We start from the raw sequence: 22,546 nt of genomic DNA, 5'->3' as shown, positions 1-22,546 counted from the left end.
GCTTGTGTTTGCTCTCCAAATTATATTAATCCCTAAAAGTAAATCTAGTCCTTATGGAATATTAGGGATGGGGACAGGGAAGGTATTGTAGAAGATGGATTGTAGCACAAAGAACATTAGGATTTCCCCTTATCTCCTGATTTTTTTTTCCTTCTCACTTCTTCAGTTTCCAGACTTTGAGACAAATAAATGCTAGGGTTCCAGAACCCACTCTTAAACTTATAAAGTAACAGAATTGGAAGATCCTTAGCTTGCTAAGGACTATCTAATCACTCTCCATTTTTCAGAAGCAGGTTCTGAGGCTTAGAGACGAAAAGTTACATGTGTATATGTGTATGTGTGTGTGTGTGTGTGTGTGCATGTGTGTATGCCTCTGTCATTTATTCACTTCACACATGCTTATTGAGCCACCTGCTCAGTGTCAAGTACTTTTCTGGATGCTGGGGATATGGTAGTGAACAAGACCAAATCCTTACTCTCATGGAACTTACATTTTAGGTTAAGACAGAAAGTAAAGAAGTAAACAAATTGTGGAATTTTATTTTGAAATAAACACTTTGAAGAAACTATATTGGGTAACATAATACAGGCTTTGAGGCAAGAATTGGGGGTAAGGAAGTCCTTGCTGTGCTTTCTAATATACCTCTCTGTCACTTTTTGTGTTTATTTTATGGCAATAGCATACTCTATACGTGGAAGCTCAGCTTTCATAGCCTGTTCTGTTGCATGAGTCACCATTTATGTGAATTAATTTTTAAATTTACAACTTAAAAAATATCTTCACGTCTGTAGCATGCCCGGGCATTGCTCAGGAGTGTAGCGTCTGCTCCCTGCCAATGTGGGCCTGTTAGACTATTGCAGACATGCCTGAAAGGAGTGGCTTTCCCTGTGGTTTCATTGAGGGCCATATCTAAGAAGATCCTCTTGTATTCTGATTATCCATAGCTAGAGATGAGAAAATCTTAGTGTGAAGCGAGTTCTTGAGTTCTATAACAAATATGTTGCTGAAACAATAGCAGGCTGTGACATGAACAAATCGTGACATGTAGCTTCTCTCCCCAAACCTGCTACCCAAGAGTCTTTTGCTATAAGTAGCAGCCCCTGCCCTTCTGCCTCTTTACTATTTTTTTCCCTCAGCACTTTTTGTTACCTGACTTATTTTCTGTCTCTTCTGCTGAAAATAAATGTCATGAGGACAGGAGGGTTTTTTTTTTCCCTGTGTGCTCCATTGCCTAAGTTTGTTTTGTTCACTATGTATCCCTAGCCTACATATTTGTTGAGTAAGTGAATAAAAGAAAACAGCTCAGAAGCTGTGGCTTTGAGGATGGAAAAGAAGAGAACCATAGTTGATAAACTGCCTAGCAGAAAGGGCCTTAGTTCCTCTTAACATTTTGGGGTCAGACAGTGCAAGCTGTCAATAGCAGCTTAAGGAGATACATTGGAGTGTTCCTAGCAATTCTTAGAATGCCCTGTGCTTGTGTTGCATGGGGCCTCCAAATTCCTAGTGTGCTGTGTGCATGTCTGTTGAAGGAGCTCATCACTTGCACAAGGACCAGAATCCCTTTTACTGTGGCATCGCCAGTTTTCTGGCTACTGTTCCTAGTTCTACCTTTGATTCTTTTACACACACACTGTAGCTGCTGCCAAGGCAGGATCAAAGTCCAAATATTGCCCTCAAGGATGTACTGACTTTAGCAATGCCAGCCAAGTGAAGTAGCAGTGATATCAATGTGGCAGAGAAAAGGGTTATGGGGAAATTGGGTGCTTCTTTTTTTTTTTTTTTTTTTTTTTTTTTTTTTTTTTTTTTTTTTTTTTTTTTAAGACAGAGTCTTGCTCTGTTGCTCAGGCTGGGTGGAGTACAGTGGTGCGATCTTGGCTCACTGCAGCCTCCACCTCCTGGGTTCAAGTGATTCTCATGCCTCAGCTTCCCAAGTAGCCGGGATTATTAATGCCTGCTACCATGCCTGGCTAATTTTTGTATTTTTAGTGGAGACGGGGTTTCACTATGTTGGCCAGGCTGGTATCAAACTCCTGACCTCTAGTGATCCGCCCACCTCGGCTTCCTGAACAGTTGTGATAATAGGTATGAGCCACTGCGCCCGGCTGAGTGCATCTTGACCTTTAGAGAGAAACGTCACTTTTCAAATTTTTAAGAGGCTGTTGTACATGCCAGAAAGTAGCTGACCAGTCAGAATATCACCATATATCTTTAAGAAAATTGTTAGTCTAGTTACTTGTGCAATGTCTAGCATTGAGCAGTTGCTTGAATGTCATAATGATTCTGCTGTCTCTGCTGTACGCTTCCATCGGGATAACTTTGTCTTTCTTACCTTTGGAGATTCAAGACAAGTTGAACAAGACCAAGGATGATATTAGCAAGAACATGTCATTCCTGAAAGTGGACAAAGAGTATGTGAAAGCTTTGCCCTCCCAGGGTCTGAGCTCATCTGCTGTTTTGGAGAAACTTAAGGAGTACAGCTCTATGGGTATGATGCTTGGCATAGACATGCTGTCTACTTCCTTAAAGTGACTGTTTTGTCATTGTTTAATGTTCACATAGGTTAAGAATAACTCATCATTGGTTCTTACATGTTTAGGAGGACCTACTCTGTTTCACAGGTTGAATTTCATATTTTTAAAATTATGTTTAGATTCATCCGTTATCCATAAAGCAAGCAAATCTCAGAGACAGTGGAACTTGGCTTTATTTCCTTTTGTAAGCATGAATAAAACAATTATGTTAGTGTTTAAGAAGAGAGAATATAAGATATGTAATACAAATGAAATACAGATTCATGTAAAAATGTGAAATCTGCATAAAGGCACAAAAGAAAATAAGTCACTATAATTCCACCATCAAAGATAAACAGATGGTATCTCTTTCTGCATGTAGCTATAGGTAGAGTTGTCTGTATAGTTTACATCTATCTATATATGTATATCTATCTGTTTCTGAGAATGCTAATAGTGTTTGTGTGTATACACATATATGCATGAGCACATATGGGATGGATAAATACACCAAATAGCTTGGTGCTTAAGAGTGTAACCCTGGATTCATATAATGTAAGTCTGGATTCATATCTTGGTTTGCCACTTAAAGTATGCCTTTGGCGAGTTACTTCTGTATGTCACAGTTCCTGTATCTCTACAATGGGGATAGTAATAGTAGTACAGTACTTACTTGAAAAGATGATTGTGGGGATTAAATGAGATCATACATGTGTAAATGTTTTATAGTGCCTGGCATATAGTAAATGTTCAGTAAATGTTAACCATTATTGCTATTATTAACTCAAACGGATTCATGTTTGTTACTGATTAAGATCATATTACAAGTAGTTTTTAAAAATAAGCTTTTTAGTTTGATATATTTACAGAAAAGTAGCAAAGATGATAGAGATTTCCCTATACCCAGCTTCTCCTGATGTTAACATCCTCTATAACCATGGTACGTTTATCAAAACTAAAAAATTAACATTGGTACAGTGTTATTAACTACACTACAAATTCTATTTCTAGTTCATCAGGATTTTTATTTTGTTGTTTTGCTTTGTTTTATTTTAAACTAATGTTCTTTTTTCTATTCTAGGAGCCAATCCAGGGGCCATGTTGCATTTTGACAAATACCCTTATTTTTTATTTTTTGAGACAGAGTCTCACCGTGTTGCCCGGGCTGGAATGCAGTGGTGCGATCTCAGCTCACTGCAACCTCCACCTCCCAGGCTTAAGCAATTCTTGTGCCTCAGCCTCCCAAGTAGCTGGGATTACAGGCGTGCGGCACCATACCCAGCTAATTTTTTGTTTTTAGTAAAGATAAGGTTTCACCATGTTGCCCAGGCTGGTCTCGAACTCCTGAACTCAGGTGATCTGCCTGCCTTGGCCTCCCAAGGTGCTAGGATTATAGGTTTGAGCCACTGTACCCGGCCTTGACAAATACCGTTACAGTTTCTGAGTGACATGTGTTGAGGTCTTGACATTGAATAGTACAAAATTTGATATAGTCTAGGATGTAGGTGAATACAGGAGGGGTTAGCACTCTAAAACCTGTGTGTTAAAGATTTCCATGATTATGAGAGCTGGTCGCCACCACCATATTGCCTTCTCTTTAATGTTTAAGTCATTGTCCATTGCTGTATTCTCTAGCATGAGTAAAAGAACAGGAAATGAAACCAGTTATCTTATTTTCAAAAGGCTGGTGACCACTGGTCTGAAGCTGTGTATAGTACAGAGCAGTGTCCTCTAAGGAAAGAGAAAGTCAAACAGGCAGCAAGCCAGAGCTTGGCAGATTGCTGTGAGAATGAGTTTGTTTGTATATTTACCACTTAGTTTTCTGTTCTCAAGAGCTGAAGATCTTTGCTTTGGAGAGCCCATGGCTCCATGCAGTTTTTAGTTGGTGTGTTTCTGTAATAGCTTTCTTACTACCCACTTTCAATAGGGCACAGCTGCATTGTAGCACAAGGACCTGAGACACCCACATAACAGATTTGTGGGTAAAATGAAGACTGTCTCAGGGAGAGAGGAAAGTGAAAAGTCAGATCTTATATTCTAGTCAGGAACTTTACTTTTCTTTCCACACTGGGATAAAGGAGGTTTATCCCAATGTTGACTGTGTTCCTGATCTTGAATGCTACAGCATGTGCTGCTGGAAGCAAATAACTAGTTCTATGTGGGTTTCCAGGCTTGGCTTAAGGGAGCCGGTGTCTGAGACCAGGGTGCTCATGGTTTATTCCTCATTGTGGTTTGTTTGCTGGTTTCATCTGTGATGATAGTGTGCTGACATTTCACACTTTTCATCTTGGTTTCTTCTGCCAACTCTGTGCATAACAGTTCTCAAAATTCCTAGGACTGGATAGGAAGGGAGAGAAGAAGGAAGCTATTGCAGAAAAAGGCCACTCCAGAGCCATATAGAGAACGAAAAATAAGTATAGACAAAGGCAAATGTTCCTGCTGTTAGAAGGTAGTTGAGGATGAGGACAACATTGTTATCAGACTGCCTTTATTGTACCTAAATGCTATTAATATCTTTTTCACATTGCTGATAATAATGATTTTTCATCTTTATTTTATTGTGCTAACTCTTTATTGAACTTTTTTCTTGACTTGCTATAAGAATGCTGTTGGGTTTCCACTCAACATTTTTTTCTTTTGTACCCAGAGGGGTTTCTTCCTGTTTCTTCTTTATGAGAACCTGTCTTCCCAGAGATTCCTGCTTATTGACCTAATGACCTTACCTTTCTCTGCAGATGCCTTCTGGCAAGAGGGGAGAGCCTCTGGAACAGTGTACAGTGGGGAGGAGAAGCTCACTGAGCTCCTTGTGAAGGTGAGCGTCCAGTTCTTGAGGAAAACCTATGAGGTCTGTGCCAGTTTACATGACCTCCTTTTTTCTCCTTTTGTAATTAGAAAAACTACTTAAGGAAAGCTTATTGTTACAATAAAACCATAAAAGTTTCTCTTCACACAAACATAGGCAAATATGTATAATATTATCAAAGACATCTTCAGTCTGTCAAATAGTAAAGTGTTATTTATGTTTTCAGTCTTTGCAGATGTCCTGTCTAGAAGGCAGACTACTAGGGAAGATAGTCCTGTCAGATGAGATTTGTTATAGTGAGACAGATTTTGTTTGATAAGGAGAGATAGGATAGGGAAACTCTTTCATAATTTTCTCAAATCCTGTGACCCGAGATGAGCAGTGGTCTTATGTAACTTCAAATCATTCTCATTCTTAGCTGCTTCCATTTCTCATCACATTTATTTTTATTTTATTTTATTATTTTTAGAGACAGAGTCTCACTCTGTCACACAGGCTGGAGTGGAGTGGTGTGATCATGGCTCACTTCAGCCTTGACCTCTTTGGCTCAAGTGATCCTCCCACCTCAGCCTCCTGAGTAGGTGGGACTACAGGCATGCATCATTACACCCAGCTAATTTTTATATATTTTTGGTAGAGATGGGGGTCTCACTCTGTTGCCCAGGCTGGTCTTGAACTCCCAGCCTCAAGTGATCCACCTGCTTCCTGCTTCGGCCCCTGAAAGTGTTGGGATTACAGGTGTGAACAATTGCACTCAGCCGTCATTTTTATTTTGGAAACTCCACTTCATCATTTAAAATTGGGGTTGTACTGATGATCTCTAAGGTCTTTGTGTTCAATTATTAAAAATATGGAAGTGTCTCTTAATAAATATGACAGATTTTGCGTAAGTTGGTGTAATGCTCTGATCTTTTGTGCTTAAAATCTTTAAGTACTTTCCCATTATCTACTGGATGAAACTCAGGTTCTTATGCAGCAGAGAATACAAGTTTCTTCATGAGCCAGCTCCCACTTATTTTTTCTTAACTACTTCTCTTTATTTCCCACGTAAACACTAATCCTGCCTTTTTTCTTTACTAAGTGTGTCGTGCTCTTATCATGTTGTTTTCCTTCCCTTCCATCATTTGTCTTGTTCCAAATGATGATTCCTACTCATCTCTCAAAGTTCCACTCAGCAGACACTTCTAGACCACTCAGAATGTTGTTCCCTCTTCAGGGTCCCTTAGCACTCTGTACACAAACCTGGTATTGCAATCGATAACAACAGCTGCTTTGTGCCAGACACTCTACTAAGTGCTTCACATGCATTATGTTATTTAATGATTGCTAGAACGCTAGAAGATAGCTACCATAACTACTTCTGCGTATGAAGAAACAACCTTAGAGTATGTGACCTACACAGCTGAAAATAATAGGCAAAGCTTAGACTCCCTGCTGGGTCAGTTTAGTGTTATGGTCTGAGCTTTTAACCATATTTATACTTCTTTCTTCACCATATTGTAAAATTATTTATTTATTTATTTATTTATTTATTTATTTATTTATTTTTTGAGGCAGAGTCTTGCTCTGTGGCCCGGACTGGAGTGCAGTGGCCAGATCTGAGCTCACTGCAAGCTCCGCCTCCCGGGTTTACGCCATTCTCCTGTCTCAGTCTCCGGAGTAGCTGGGACTACAGGCGCCCGCCACCTCGCCTGGCTAATTTTTTTGTATTTTAGTAGAGACGGGGTTTCACCGTGTTAGCCAGGATGGTCTCGATCTCCTGACCTCGTGATCCGCCCGTCTCGGCCTCCCAAAGTGCTGGGATTACAGGCTTGAGCCACCGCGCCCGGCCTGTAAAATTATTTATTTACATGTCTGTCTCCTCCGCTGTGTTTTGATCTTCTTTAGGTTGAGGAATATATCTTACCTTTTTTTCCAGTTTCTGTTGTTGTGCCTAATACTTAGAAACTGTTGTTTAGTGCATGATTCTTTGTCCTATATAGTGTAATAGTTTTAATTTCACCTCTGCTTGCATTTCTTTACAGGCTTATGGAGATTTTGCATGGAGTAACCCCCTGCATCCAGATATCTTCCCAGGACTACGCAAGATAGAGGCAGAAATTGTGAGGATAGCTTGTTCCCTGTTCAATGGGGGACCAGATTCGTGTGGATGTGTAAGTATATGCAAGGGGCATCCAATACCCTTATTTTTTAGGTTAAAATAGAAGAGTTTTTAATATTAATTATATTTTAATAAATAAAAATATTAAAAATATTTTACTACACAAGTAATATTTGATCATTGTAGAAAGATCATTTTACTACACAAGGAATATTTGATCATCATAGAAAGATCCTAATTAACTGCAGTTTTAAATGTTACTTGTAATTTTGTAACCCAGAGAATGTCAACATTTTGGTATATATTCTTCTAGATCTTTTCTCTTCACCTTTTATTTTGAAAACTTTGAACCAACATTCAGTTTTTAGGATAGCTTAAAGAACACCTGGATTCCCTAAATGTAAATATGTTGCTATATCTGCTCTCTACACTCCTTCCCTCCCTACCCGCTTCTTCCCTCATCCCTCACCCGTACACTTACCATCCCCCTATTTATCTATGTATACTTTTGTTGTACCATCCAGCAGTGTTTTTAATATACTTCTGGTTTTACCTGAGCCAAAGTTTAATTTATTATTTGCTGTAAACAGAACCTCATTTAGTTGCTATTAGGCATAAAGAAAGGAGGAGGACATCATAATATTTAAAGAAACACATGAAGATTCTTTATTTTACCTGTTCTTTCAAGTAGATGGTTGTTAGTTTTTCTAAACTGTGATAGATAAACTTCTCTTTAAATCTGTTGTCTTTAGAAAAAATGAAATCTCAGGTTATGTAGGATAGATAGATTTAATTCAATATGCTGTAATGGTGTCTTAGAGGTGCTAATCCTATTAGATACTCATCATCTTCGCAGTCATTATAAAGACTGCAGACAGAGTTATTGAAGGGCCCATTCGAAGACAAGAACACCTGATTAGTTTCTTTTTGTTTTGTTTTTTTTACAGGAAGCATTGTTTTTGTTTTATTGTGTTTTTGTAATATGTTGGCGCTATGAAAATCATCATGTTCAAGTATTCAGTAGTAATAAAGGTGATATGCCTGGCATTCATTTTGAAAACAAAATACTGAAACTGTTAAAAACAGAACCACCCATAATATAGCAGCAGTTTCCCTTAGAGTATTGAGGTGAACAGGGTGGCTTTCAGAGGGAAGATAATAATGTACTTACAGTATATTCTCCTGTACCATTAGACTCTTGAAGAACTTGTAAGAGGCCACAGAGTAAACAGCCACAGAACAGTTTGGCCTTATCTGGTAAATCTGAAGATATGTGTATCTTATGACCCAGAAATTCTGCTACTCAGGACATACTCTAGAAAAATTAGTACACATAAATATCAGGATATATGGACATTAATATTCATAGCAGTATTATTCATGGTAGCTAAAAACTGGAAATAATTCAAATGCCTATCCACAGGACACAGATGGATAACTTGTGGAATGGTGTGTGTGCCTCAATCCATTGTAGCTGATATTCAGATTGATGCACAAATTACTTCATCCATCTTTGGCCAGTGGGAGCATCTTCATATTGGCTCCAAGGTCCATTTACATGACCCAAGTAATCTTTGAAAACCTTTTTTCTCTTTCTTTCCTTTTTTTTTTTTTTTTTTTTGACAAAATATTCCAGGTTCAGGTTCACTTTGTCCATTTCCTGCTCCAGGCTTACAGTCAGCCATTTGTCCAAGGAGACCTGGTTTATTTTAAAACTAGGTAAAATAATTACATAGCTCCAAAGTCACATTTATGGAAAAAGACGGATTAAAAAAAAAACCAGAATGCAGTCCAGAGAGACAAAGAAATAGAAAGTATGAAAGAGAGGCTAAGAGATGCAAAGGATAGAATGAGAAGGCTAACACGCGTCTAATTGGTTTTTGAGAACAGCCAGAGAAAACAGATTACCTATAAAGGCATAACTGTTAGGACAACTGATATTCTCAATAGCAACGATGGCTGGGGTGGTTGGGGGTAGATGAAAGATTGGCTGTAAATTGAAAATTGCTAGAGCCTGATGATAAGTAGAAGCCCATTGGGCTTAATTTTATTTTTAATTTTTTTTTTTATTATACTTTAAGTTCTAGGGTACATGTGCATAACGTGCAGGTTTGTTACATATGTATACTTGTGCCATGTTGGTGTGCTGCACCCATCAACTCGTCAGCACCCATCAATTCATCATTTATATCAGGTATAACTCCCAATGCAATCCCTCCCCCCTCCCCTCTCCCCATGATAGGCCCTGGTGTGCGATGTTCCCCTTCCCGAGTCCAAGTGATCTCATTGTTCAGTTCCCACCTATGAGTGAGAACATGCGGTGTTTGGTTTTCTGTTCTTGTGATAGTTTGCTAAGAATGATGGTTTCCAGCTGCATCCATGTCCCTACAAAGGACGCAAACTCATCCTTTTTTATGGCTGCATAGTATTCCATGGTGTATATGTGCCACATTTTCTTAATCCAGTCTGTCACAGATGGACATTTGGGTTGATTCCAAGTCTTTGCTATTGTGAATAGTGCTGGGCTTTTAAATTTTATTTACTCTAATTTCATTCTTAAGAATTATGTTTTGTAGTTCTCCTTTTATTTTATTATTATTATTTTTTGAGACAGGGTCTCAGTCTGTTGCCCAGGCCAGAGTGCAGTGGTACCATCTCAGCTCACTGCAGCCTTGACCTCCCTGGGCTCAAGCGACCCTCCCACCTCAGCCCCCTTGAGTAGCTGGGACTACAGGCGTGCACCACCATGACTCACTAATTTTTGTATTTTTAATAGAGATGAGGTTTCACCATGTTGCTGAGGCTGGTCTTGAACTCCTGAGCTCGAGCGATCTGCCGCCTTGGCTTCTCAAAGTGCTGGGATTACAGGCGTGAGCCACCATGCTTGGCTGTCTTTTTTTTTTCTTAAATCTGCTTGGTTGTTTTTTATAGTCCCTTTCCTTGGCTTAACTTTTGTTTACTTAAATATATTACACGTAAATATCTTGTATTCTGTGTCCGATAATTCCAATATCCATGAGCGTTACCTGATTCTGCTGGCTTCAGTCATGGTTCTTTGTTTCCTTATATTCGTGATTTTATTTTATTTTATTTTACTTTATTTATTTATTTTTTTATGAGCCACTTATTTTTCTGGGAACCTAGGGATTCTTTGAGGCCTAGATTGAAGTTAAGTCTGGAAGTTCTCTGCTTCCAGAGAAGATTTGTCATACTTTTGTGAGTTGTTGGGGATTGCCACCACACTGGAACCAAATTAAGTCAAATCCTTAGCTTGTCATTTTGTACCACAGAGGTAGTGTGAATTCTGACCTCAAACTCACGTAAAGGCTTCCTTGGTACACATTCTTGAAAGATTACTATTTTTCTTTACTTGAACATCAGGGTTGATAAAACAGTTTTCTTTTCTTTCCTCTTTTGCAGTAGTGGGATTGATTTCTTGTACACTTGAGAGTGTGGTTTTTTCCAGCCATCTCCTGTTGGACTCCTTACCTTGGGCAGTCTCTAATGTATCTTCTGGTCCATCCCTTGCTCATCTGTCTTTGTAGCAGTTTGAAGTCTGTAGGGGTTGGTGCCACCCTCAGGGTGAAATCTAGTTTTGCCACTTACTTATCTTGCAGGATTCTTGATTTTGCTTTGTTTGGGGGTTTAGTAAGAGTTTCTTTATGTTAGCTTAATGATAGGTTTTAAATTTTTTTTTGATGTTTTGTTAATTTTTTTATTTCAGTTAGGAGGGTTGCTCAAGGTATATAATCTATATTGCTCAAAATGGAAGTTTCATAATTGTTTTTTCCGTGTGATAGACCTTTGTATGTTTGAAAGCCCCTTTGTCCCTGAATCTTCTCTGCCCCACATTTTTCTGGGTTACTCAGCTGTTCATATGATTTCACAGACTTCCAGTCTTTGTAGTCATTCTCTGAATGACTTTTGGTTGCTTCTGGCCAGATTGAACACAGTTCTCCACATGGGGAGTGGCATTGGTCTTTCAATCTGTCTTTTTAAATCTGGGTTCAATAAACTTATCTCAGACCTTTTCCTTGAAGTCAGCGTTTTTATTCTCGGCAATGTTTATTTTATTCCTTGCTGTTCCTAATGTCTTTGTTAGTTCTGTATGGATGCTACTGGCTTTGTTTTTTTTTTTTAGGTCTGTAGCTCATTCTGTTGTTTCATGGTCTAGGTTTTGAACTCTTTGTTTTCTTAAATTCATGTTCTTATGATACTTTCCTATAGTGAGAAAGTTATAAGGGGTTTCCTTCTGTCCCTTAGCTTGTTTCCTTCTGAGTTGGGTTTTTATTTTGCGTGCTACATACTACCTTTTCCCCTGCCTTTTAGTATGTTTGCATAGTTGCCTTGCCATTTTCTCTCATCCTGGGGTGGCATTCTCCAGACATTGTTTTTTCTTATGCACTGTGGGTGCTTCTTGTCTGAGACCATTGGGTTGGGGACAAAGCTCAGCCAAAGCTTTGTTCTATCTGTATTAGAATATCTGGGTCTGTTCTGAGATTCTCTTCAGTTACCTATCAGAGTTCACTCTCTTATTTGGGAGAGATAATACCCTTTGATTATTTAATTCACTGAAGTCTTCACTCTAAAGAGCCAATCCTGATGTTCTCTCTCCCGTTTTGCTCATTTCTCCCTAGCAGCCATGTTTACCACTCACTCGTGAGAAGAGGAAGAAGATAAGGAAACCCCCTCAGCTTGCCTCTCTGCAGATTTGGGGGTATGAAGGAAAATTCTCAGGATTTTGCTGACTTTGCAGTATAGTTTCAAGGGCTGATTAGAAACTAGTGTTTTACTTCTGCTCTCTGCTGTGTCACTGTTTCTTTTGTTTTTGATTGCCAATATTCGAAGTTTATTGCATTAGATTATTTCTCTTTCCTTGTTTGGTTGTTGTTACTGTAGGTTTTGACTCTCTTTCTCTCCCTGCCCTCACCTTTTTTTTTTTCCTTCCCATCTTACTCCAGAAGTCCAGGCCTAGGGGTTTTTTGCATTGCTGCAATTAAACCATATCTGTATTATTATGATCTTCTTCAGCACGTGTGTGAGGGATCAGAAGAAGGATAGAGTCTGATTCCCAGCCTCTTCTAATATTTAGACTTTTGTAAAATAACGAGTCAGCACTGGTGTTGTCTTTTCCCTCTCCCACTCTGTCTCCCCCACTCCTCCCTTAGCTTCTTATTTTTCTCTCTGGATGAGCTGCTTTTAGTGAAGAAAGAGTTCAGTGTTCAGAGCTGGGAAGCCAGAAGATAAGACCAAATGGCTGGGCAGTCTTTAGGCTATTCCTAGCTGAGAGTTGTAAGCTCTCTCATTCTTTGTTCTTCAACCTTAAACTATCTTTCCTAACTTTATTTGTCTCAGTTACAATGATAGAGGTAACTTCACATACTAAAAGAAATTAGGTTACCATGTGAAACACTCTTCTTGGCTTGTGCTAATGTCGTCAGATCCAAACAGCATCTGAAAGAAAATTTTCCAAGAAGATGATATTCTCTTGTTTTCTGAAATACGTATCGTATGTTAAAGTGAGAGTGTTTATACATATTGAAAGAAGTTGAATAACATAACAAATAGTTACCGAGGCCTCCATTTTCTTACTTCACAGTGAAAATTCCTGTTTTTCTTTGGGTATAGGAGGTAGAAAGAAGTGGGAGAGTAATAGCATTTTAAAACACAGAATCAGAAATACAAATTAAAAGTAGAACCTAGGGCCAGGCATGGTGACTCATGCCTATAGTCCTAGCACCATGGGAGGCTGAGGCAACTGAATCACTTGAGCCCAGGAATTTGAGACCAGCCTGGGCAACTTGGTGAAACCCCATCTCTACAAAAAATACAAAAGTCTGCCAGGCCGGGGGGCGTGTGCCTGTAGTTCCAGCTACTCCAGGGGGCTGAGTTGGGAGGATCTCTTGGGCCTGGGATGTGGAGATTACAGTGAGCTGAGATCATGCCATGGCACTCCAGTATGGGTGAAAGAGTGAGACCCCATCTCAAAATAAACAAACAAAAAAGTTGAATTTAGGTATTCCTACTTTTACAGTCAAAAGTACACTGGTGTTTGCATAACAAATAATGATGTTTTGACTAGTTATTGAACTAAAAATAGGACACATGAAGCAGGTGACTAGGAATTTGGAAATATTATTGCTTAGGTCATTACTGGACCTTACGAAGAGATTGACGCACTGGAGACTTGGACTTTGCTGGTCCCTCCCCGACTTTCTTCACAGCTGGCTTGGCTCTGCTTGTGACATTCTGAGGTTTTATCCTAACCCCCAGGACATGCTGATGTGCAGAGCTGACCTCAGCTATAAGTACTTTTGTCTTCTGCAACATAGAAATGTAGTGATCTACAAACAAGTGTCCCATGCCCAAGTTCGGTGCATTATTTTGTGGTGATGGTCACATGTTTCATAAAGACTTCCTGAGTCAAGAAATGACTTTTCTTGGTTCATCTTCCATATAACTCCTGGCCACAGGGATTTTGTATCCAATGGTATTTTTGTCCTGTATGTGGATATTATCTTAGGAAAGTTCAGTGATTACTTTATCTGATTCCATCTTGTATTAAGCTACACTAAATATGAAAATGTAGAAAGTTTTACTTCTTGTCAACAGTTGCTAATGTATGACATTGAGTGAAACACTTTTAATTCCTCAAGGGCTCAGTTTTCTCACCTGTAAATTGAAAAAACCTTTCAAAGATTGTATGAATCTTCAGAGATGGTAAGTCTAAGAAATTGTCCAGCTAGTTTAGTACTGTGGCTTTTTGTTTGTTTTGGAATGATTCATTCTCATATATTATTTTTTTAAAAAAAATAGCCAGATGGCTATGACATGCCTGTGTTGGTCAAGGTTTACTGAGAGTCAAGTCAGACACTAAGAAATGTGGAGGCCAGGTGCAGTGGCTCACGCCTGTAATCCCAGCTCTTTGGGAGGCTGAGGTGGGCCGATCACTTGATGCCAGGAGCCTGAGACCAGCCTGGCCAACATGGTGAAACCCTGTCTCTATTAAAAATATAAAAATTAGCTGGGCATAGTGGTGGACGCCTGTAATCTGAGCTACTCAGGTAACTATGGCAGGAGAATCGCTTGAACCCAGGAGGCAAAGGCTGCTGTGAGCTGAGATCATGCCCCGGCACTCCAACCTGGGCAACAGAGTGAGACTCTGTCTCAAGAGAAAAAAAAAATGGATTGAGGGTTTGTTAGGTGTCAGTGACTATGTCAGGTGCTAGGAATGTTGAGGAATGTTGTCATGAACAGACTGGTCCCTACCTTCATAAATGTATAGTCCAGTGGGGAAAATAAGATGAATAAAAAGACCCCTATGTCTTTTGTTTGAACTCTGGTAAAGAAATGTGTTTATCAGAGGGGCTAGGCCAAACATTAGGAAAACATTTTACTTCATTTAAAAAGGATTAGGATTTTTGTTTTATTTCAAACAAGGCAACAAACTTCCATCAAGTAGAAACTTCTGCTTTTCTCTTTCAAACTTGTCAAAACCAGCAGTTTACTTTGGAAAGTCTGAATGTCTCTTCTTAGTGTATTGCACAGTTTACTAGAATTGTAATCACAATTTCACATTCTTTAGCAGGCATTGAAAATTTAAATTAAAATTCTGATATTTTGAATGACATAAAATGCCGTATCTTATCTGAAAATTGAAAAATTAATACACAAACATAAATGGATTGTGAATGGGTGGGATCTGGGCGAATGTGCATTTGTCTAGACAGTGCTGAGTTTCTGCTCATTATTTAGTAGCTTTCATTCTTCTCCTGAGCCAAAATTAGGCTTAGCCAATGAAGCCAAATTTTCCTTCTGGAAGACATGGCAGTGTCTGCCTTGCAGCATGCATCCAAGACCTTATCTGTTTCTATATCAAACATTGTCAAGATCAGGGCATGAAGAATCGGGGCATCCCTGACTCCCCCAACAGATGGCATCTCTTCTTTATTATAGGTGACTTCTGGGGGAACAGAAAGCATACTGATGGCCTGCAAAGCATATCGGGACCTGGCCTTCGAGAAGGGGATCAAAACTCCAGAAATGTATGTATGTGTGGCTGTTTTGTCCCCTTCTGAATTTGTCTGTCTGGAGTACTGCTTTATGAAACTAAACCAGATAATCAATTTTCCTGCTCCTTCTCTTCCTCTCGTAATTCTGGCCCCCTTCCGCCCTGTCCTAGCCCCTCTGCCCTTATCCTTTTACATTCAGTAAAATTCTAAATGGATCAGCCAGTTATTTTTCAAGATAATTCCCATCCTGCCCCACCCCAGATCACACATATTATATACTACAAGCAAAAATAAGATCCTTTTTCCAAAATTGAGAGTTTGAGGACTACATCTTTGAATCCTGTGGTATTTGCAAGTTATTTGGAGCCTAAAGAAAGCTCTCTAGGTACTTTACTTCTGCTTATCTTAGAAAGTTACTTAATATTATAGGCTGCCTCAGGGTACTCTCTGGGAAAACTTTAGTGTGAGGGCTGTTTTCTGGGAGGAAGAATAAAATATCTTTTGAGATTTACCCACATTGCCTTCTTTGGACATAAATTTGATGTTTGGTTACATTATTTTTCCTAGACTATTCCCTTGTACAGTATGTTTATCCTACATCTTAATATTTTTACTGCAAGTGTCACTGACAAAGGGGATTTATTGCATATGGTCTCATGCTGTGGTTCATATGTAGCATAAGAGAATAAACCAGGCTACCATTCTTTCTTCATACGTTGATCTTTGGTGCTTGCAACTTCCTCAGTAGTAGAGATTTTTCTCCTTAAAGGGAACAGATTTGTTGTATGAATGGACTAGTTGAGGAAAGTCTTAAAGCAAATAACCGTGAACTTGTTTTCTCTTTCAACACTATTTGAAATACTATTTTCAAATGTGTAGGAGAAATGGGGATTTTAGTTTCTTCAGGTTTGTGGTCTTTCAGAGTTGGAAGGGGCCACTGAGCTGATGCTTGGCCGCTGTGTTCACATTTCTGCTTGAACATGCATTGTGCCGGGAAGCCTTCTTCTCATTCTCACTGAGGTGCCTGTCTTTGGTAGGCAACTGTTAGCCAGCTCTGCCTTGTGTTGCTCTCACCCAAAGTCTCTGTCCCCCAGCTTTCCGCCTGCCAGCCTTGCTTTATGCTTTGGATCCCTCACTGTGGGATCACTTCTGAGTCCTCTTCCTATTGCCAGAATGATTTCCTAAATAGGAGGGAAGTTTCTGCAGAAAATCAGTGGGCCTCTTTTGGGTGTGCTTAAAAGAAAGCAGTATGAACACTTTTAATTTGGGGGAAAATAATCAGAATTTACTCCCGGTAATTTAGATTAGCTGCTAATGATGTTTTCTGTTATTTTGGCCTGAATTTCATTATTATTCTCTTCCCTGTCATCTAGTGTGGCTCCCCAAAGTGCCCATGCTGCATTTAACAAAGCAGCCAGTTACTTTGGGATGAAGATTGTGCGGGTCCCATTGACAAAGATGATGGAGGTGGATGTGCGGGTGAGTCCCTCTGGAGGGCCCACTGTCTGTGCTGGGCTCTGATGGCAGAAAGGTCCTCTTGTTGAGTAGCTGTTTACAGTCACACTCAGACAGGTCTGACTGCCTTTGATTGTGGCAGCCAGAATATGAAAAACCACTGATAGTGGTGACTGACTGCAGCTTCAGTCTTTTCTTTTTCTTCTTTTTTTTTTTTTGAGACGGAGTCTCGCTCTGTCGCCCAGGCTGGAGTGCAGTGGCGCGATCTTGGCTCACTGCAAGCTCCGCCTCCTGGGTTCACACCATTCTCCTGCCTCAGCCTCCTGTGTAGCTGGGACTACGGGCGCCCGCCACCACGCCCAGCTAATATTCTTTTTTTGTATTTTTAGTAGAGACGGGGTTTCACCGTGTTAGCCAGGATGGTCTCGATTTCCTGACCTCGTGATCCGCCTGTCTCGGCCTCCTAAAGTGCTGGAATTACAGGCATGAGCCACCGCTCCTGGCTTCAGTCTTTTCATAGGTTCATGAATTCTGAAAGGGAGGTGATCTAGTCACTAACTTGGGACTTGAGAGACAGAGGTTTTGCTGTCAGCACCATCACTTTTCCTTTCTTTTCTCTATTTGTAAAATGAACATGGACTCAATTCCCTTAAGACTCTTACCATGGCCTGGGCATGGTGGCTCACATCTGTAATCCCAGTACTTTGGGAAGCTGAGGAGGGAGGATTACTTGAACCCTTGAGCCCAGGAGTTCGTGACCAGTCTGAGCAACATAGTGAGACCCCATCTCTACACAAAATTTTAAAAAGTAGCTGGATGTGGTGGTGTGCACCTGTAGTCCTAGCTGCTTGGGAGGCTGGGGTGGGAGGATCACTTGAGCCCCAGGGGTTTGAGGCTGCAGTGAGCTGTGTTCACACCACTGCACTCCAGCTTGGGTGACAGAGTGAGACCCTGTCTCAGAAAAGAAAAAAAAAAAAAGACTCTCACTGTGGTTTAGATTGGCTTGAATTAATACCATTGTCATTATAATAGTGATTATTTTTATGCCTCACATTTGTGTAGAGGAATTTTCTAGTTTCAGTGTTCTGTCAGAATCCCATTTGAGCTTTATGACATTCCAGAGAGGTTGATGAAGCTGTTACATTTTTGTAGTTCACAGATAACAGACTAACAGACTGAAGTAGTGTACTGAGGGTTTCACTGCTGATAGGTTGTGGACTGGGGTTCACATTTGGCTCTTTGGCCTCTTAGCTTAATATTGTTTTCGCCCCCACAGCGATTCTTTTCTTATTTTGTGCTCAGACTATTCTCCAAATGGACTTACCCGGACTTGCCTGTGTCCTGTCACCATGGTGGGATGCAGTCTTCTCCCAGTTGGAGTGGTGAAGGAGGGGTACTAGTGGAACTGGAACTCTAAGCTGGCAGCCCAGATTGCTCTTGGCAGCAGAAGAGAAGAGTAATTGTGACATAGATTCTCATTTTCCTTTAAACTTTAAATCCCTAGGCAATGAGAAGAGCCATCTCCAGGAACACTGCCATGCTTGTCTGTTCTACCCCACAGTTTCCTCATGGTGTGATAGATCCTGTCCCTGAAGTGGCCAAGGTATATGAGAGAAATGGGCTGCTATGGCAGGCAAATGGATATTTTAAAACAAAGCCTAATGGGGCAGTACTTAGCAAATAGAAGTGATTTTTATTTTTGTGTTCGACCACGGTAGTGATGAGTGGCTCTCATCAGCCCTAGGGGAAGCCCTGCAGCTCTGTTTGAAGCCTCTAAAAGTTGCTAGTCTCTGCTGTGGGGGAGGATAGTACAAGGCTGAGGCCTTTTAAACTGGATATTCTGAAATAGTATTGCCTTTTAGATTGAGATCTGGAAATAATCTGCATGTAGGAATGTGCCCACCAAAGGGTGATATTCCATAAGCTGCCCCTCAGCACCTCCCTCTCCCTCGCGCCTCATCTTGTAGTGACTGAACAGGACCTTTCCCTTGTGCCAGAGGCAGCCTAAATCAGAGCTCTACTCATTTCCTGCTTGATTTTGCAGGGAGTTTGAGGTCATGCATATTTAAATACAAAATACATACCATATTTCAGATGAATTATTTTGAAGGGAAAACACATTTGAAAGATAAATTTTGTTGGGAATGTTAAAAATAGCCATTTTTTTAAAAACATGGGAGGCATAATACAAAACAGCCTTGTGTTTATAGCCCATTTTCCACCCATGTCTTGCAGTTTTATTATAGGGCTATAAAGGAAATTCTCTTATGTTCTTTGTTTTTTGGAACAAGCTGGCTGTCAAATACAAAATACCCCTTCATGTTGACGCTTGTCTGGGAGGCTTCCTCATCGTCTTTATGGAGAAAGCAGGATACCCACTGGAGCATCCATTTGATTTCCGTGTGAAAGGTGTAACCAGCATTTCAGCTGACACCCATAAGGTGAGCTAAGGAGGAGATCAAGTGTTACCAGTTGATTATTTTGACTATTATTGATAAAATAAATTGGTAGCTTCCCCCCAAAGTATAAAATTAACTATAGAATTCTCATCAGAGGCTTGTTTTAAACTCTCTCTTTGCTGTCACCAGATCAGCTGGTTCAGGTGATGGGGTATAGTGGTAGAGGTAACAAGCAGTAGTGAAAATGAAACTATTACCTTTATCTCAAATTGGCTAGGAGAATTTCTGTATCCACTGACTGTGTGTAACTAGAGCATGCTAGTGTAGTGGCCCTTGTTTAAAAAGCTCCCTGAAGCCTTGAGCTGATTTGAGGTGGAGGGTAGAGGAGTGTGAGGGTTGGTAGTAGAGTTCCCATGCTGGTAGATAACATCAGAGCTGCTGTGCAACTGGGCTGAGCCTACATGACAAGCGAATGTTGACGTAAGAGTCCTTTGGGAAAGGGGAAGAACCTGTGTGCTCAGGAACATTCAGCATTTGAGATGGCCATGCCTGCCACCCTTGGTGGACTGAGACAAAGTCTAGATCAGTAGATAACGCTATTGAATATACATCCAGATGTGGAAGAAGTATTAGCAGCCTCAGGAATGTGTACCTTGTTTTGATTGCATTTTCAGGGCTTGTTTTAAACTCAAGTATATTAAAGACTTGTTTTTCAAAATCTGTGTGATCTGCAGCCGATTTTCGGTCAGCATCTGTTTTTTCCTTACCACCCAGATAGCGCCTGTGTCCTTTTCCCATAACCATCCGTTTCTGGATGGTTCAGGTAATGAAATTAGTTCCATGTTAGTTTTAGTAAGAGTTAATTAGGGGGTCAGATGTTCTATAAGGAAACCAGTTACATAGTTCATTTTAAAGCTGGATTAAGTAGCTTTTAGATTCTGAGCACCATTATGTTCTTATAAGCATAATATTCTTAGTAATACCAAGCAAAAAAGATGGGAAGGGGGTCAGATGGTGATTTTAACTCGAAGTGTCAAATTCCATCCCTTCATGGCTTCCACTGCAAACTTATTCTTGTTTTCATCCCAACATATGGCCCCCAGAGAAATATTTTAAATAAGGTAAACCACATGCTGGGCAAGAGAGGGAGTAAACTGATTAACTAGGCACTGTTCTTCCCTGGGTCTCAGATTCCTCTTTCCTAACATAGAGAATTTAAACTCCATCTCTTAAGTTCCTACTACCCTTTAGCATTTTAAGTTTGAATCCTTAATGTGAGTGGGAAACATAACAGAGAAACTGAGAAATATATAGGATTTCCTTTGCATGATGAGAGTTCTAGGACAAGGTCTGCCAGACAGAACGATACTCTCACTTTTCTTGTCTGCTGCTTCGTCCACAGTATGGCTACGCCCCGAAAGGCTCATCATTGGTGTTGTATAGTGACAAGAAGTACAGGAACTATCAGTTCTTCGTTGATACAGATTGGCAGGGTGGCATCTATGCTTCCCCAACCATCGCAGGCTCACGGCCTGGTGGCATTAGTGCAGCCTGTTGGGCTGCCCTGATGCACTTCGGTGAGAACGGCTATGTTGAAGCTACCAAACAGATCATCAAAACTGCACGCTTCCTCAAGTCAGAGTATGTGTGGAAGACTGGGGTTCTGCCTTATCTGTTGCTTTTTTTTTCCTAGTTGGCTCAAGGCACCTGCCTGGCTAAGTATTCATAGCCCTAGCCCACCTGTTGTCTCCCGCAAGACAGAGGGTTTAGGGCAGCAGCTAAGGAGTGTGGTGCTGGCCTGGGAGGATAAGCTCCCTTTCTCTGCCCTGACTTTTGGAGGGTCTTCAGAGACGGGGGCCTCATTTGTAGGTTGTCTCATCTCTATGAATGTCGTAACAACTGGCAGCTCTTCCCCTAAAGCAGCTCTTCCCCTAACCGTTGTACAATTTAATGGTTAGAACAGTGATTCCCAAACTTGAGCATGCATCCTAATCACCTGAAGGGCTTGTTAAAACATAGATAGCTGGGCCCACCCCTAGAGTTTCTGATTCAGTAGAACTGGGATGGGGTCTAAAGATTTCCATCTCTGGAGATACTGATGCTGCTGCTCCAGGAATCATACTTGAAGAATCATTGGAATAAGAAAATAATTAGAAATGGGTCAGAAGGAAAGAGGAAAGGAGGACAATGAAATCTTGGGTTAAGCCAAAGCCAGAACAGGCTGCATGCTTTGTCTCATGTATCTGTTAACATCCTATCTGCCCATCTCTCTATGTGTCACTTGGATTGGGGAGGCTCTTTAAGTATACTGAGGGGGAAGGAAAGCTGCCAGCAGGCATTTCTCATTTGACAAAGGTCCTTGGCCAGGTGCGGTGGCTGAGGCCTGTAATCCCAGCACTTTGGGAGGCCAAGGCAAGAGGATCTCTTAAGCCCAGGAATTAAAGACTAACGCGAGCAACATAGTGAGACATTATCTCTACAACAAATTTAAAAATTAGTCATGAGACCAGGTGCGGTGAGTCATGCCTGTAATCCCAGCACTTTGGGAGGCCGAGGCGGGGGGATCACCTGAGGTCCAGAGTTCGAGACCAGCCTGACCAACATGGAAGGACCCCATCTCTGCTAAAAATAAAAATCAGCCGGGCGTGGTGGCGATGCCTGTAATCCCAGGAGGCTGAGGCAGGAGAATTGCTTGAACCTGGGAGGCAGAGGTTGCAGTGAGTCGAGATGGTGCCATTGCACTCCAGCCTGGGCAACAAGAATTAAACTCCATCTCAAAATAAATAAAATAAAATTAGCCACATGTGGTGGTGTGTACCTTTGGTTCCAGCTACTCAGGAGGTTAAGGCAAGAGGACTGCTTGAAGTCCAGCAATTTGAGGTTACAGTTAGCTATGATCACACCACTGCACTCCAGACTGGGTGACAGAGCAAGACCCTGTCTCAAATAAGCAAACAAATAAATAAAAATTATATATATATAAAAGGTCCTCCTATAGCTCTGATAGGGCCATTGTTAAGACCTGCTATGCTATGTCTTGCTTTAGGGATTACATATGACTTTTTAGAACTGTGGAGATGAGCAGATTATTTTTCCAGAAATTTTTTTAGTACATCTTTTGTGTCTCAGAAACATCTAGGGGAATATGATGGGTAGTTGGGTAGACAGGTGTGAAGTCAATGAATCTGAGTCATTAGATCTAGATGGGGTTTGGGCCTTGGAGTATTTTTATTGTTTCATCTATGATTCTGATCTCAGTGAGAAC

The 22,546-nt window shown here is 40.6% G+C and overlaps 1 protein-coding gene across 9 annotated transcripts in view; it reads left to right on the top strand.

Moving 5' to 3' along the window:
- The window catches only part of SGPL1 (sphingosine-1-phosphate lyase 1), a 67,105-nt gene that overhangs the window by 38,634 nt on the left and 5,925 nt on the right, over positions 1–22,546 (top strand). For all 9 annotated transcript variants that reach the window (XM_017854641.1, XM_017854632.1, XM_017854633.1 and 6 more), the window contains 8 exons: positions 2,339–2,486; positions 5,247–5,323; positions 7,339–7,467; positions 15,372–15,460; positions 16,801–16,906; positions 18,387–18,485; positions 19,174–19,323; positions 20,684–20,922. In XM_017854641.1, the coding sequence (XP_017710130.1) occupies positions 2,339–2,486; positions 5,247–5,323; positions 7,339–7,467; positions 15,372–15,460; positions 16,801–16,906; positions 18,387–18,485; positions 19,174–19,323; positions 20,684–20,922 (1,037 nt within the window). The remainder of the gene's footprint in view (positions 1–2,338; positions 2,487–5,246; positions 5,324–7,338; positions 7,468–15,371; positions 15,461–16,800; positions 16,907–18,386; positions 18,486–19,173; positions 19,324–20,683; positions 20,923–22,546) is intronic.

Source organism: Rhinopithecus bieti, unplaced genomic scaffold (genome assembly GCF_001698545.2).
Source record: "Rhinopithecus bieti isolate Rb0 unplaced genomic scaffold, ASM169854v2 scaffold_36008, whole genome shotgun sequence".
NCBI lineage: Eukaryota > Metazoa > Chordata > Mammalia > Primates > Cercopithecidae > Rhinopithecus > Rhinopithecus bieti.
This window is presented reverse-complemented; position numbering and strand designations above follow the sequence as displayed.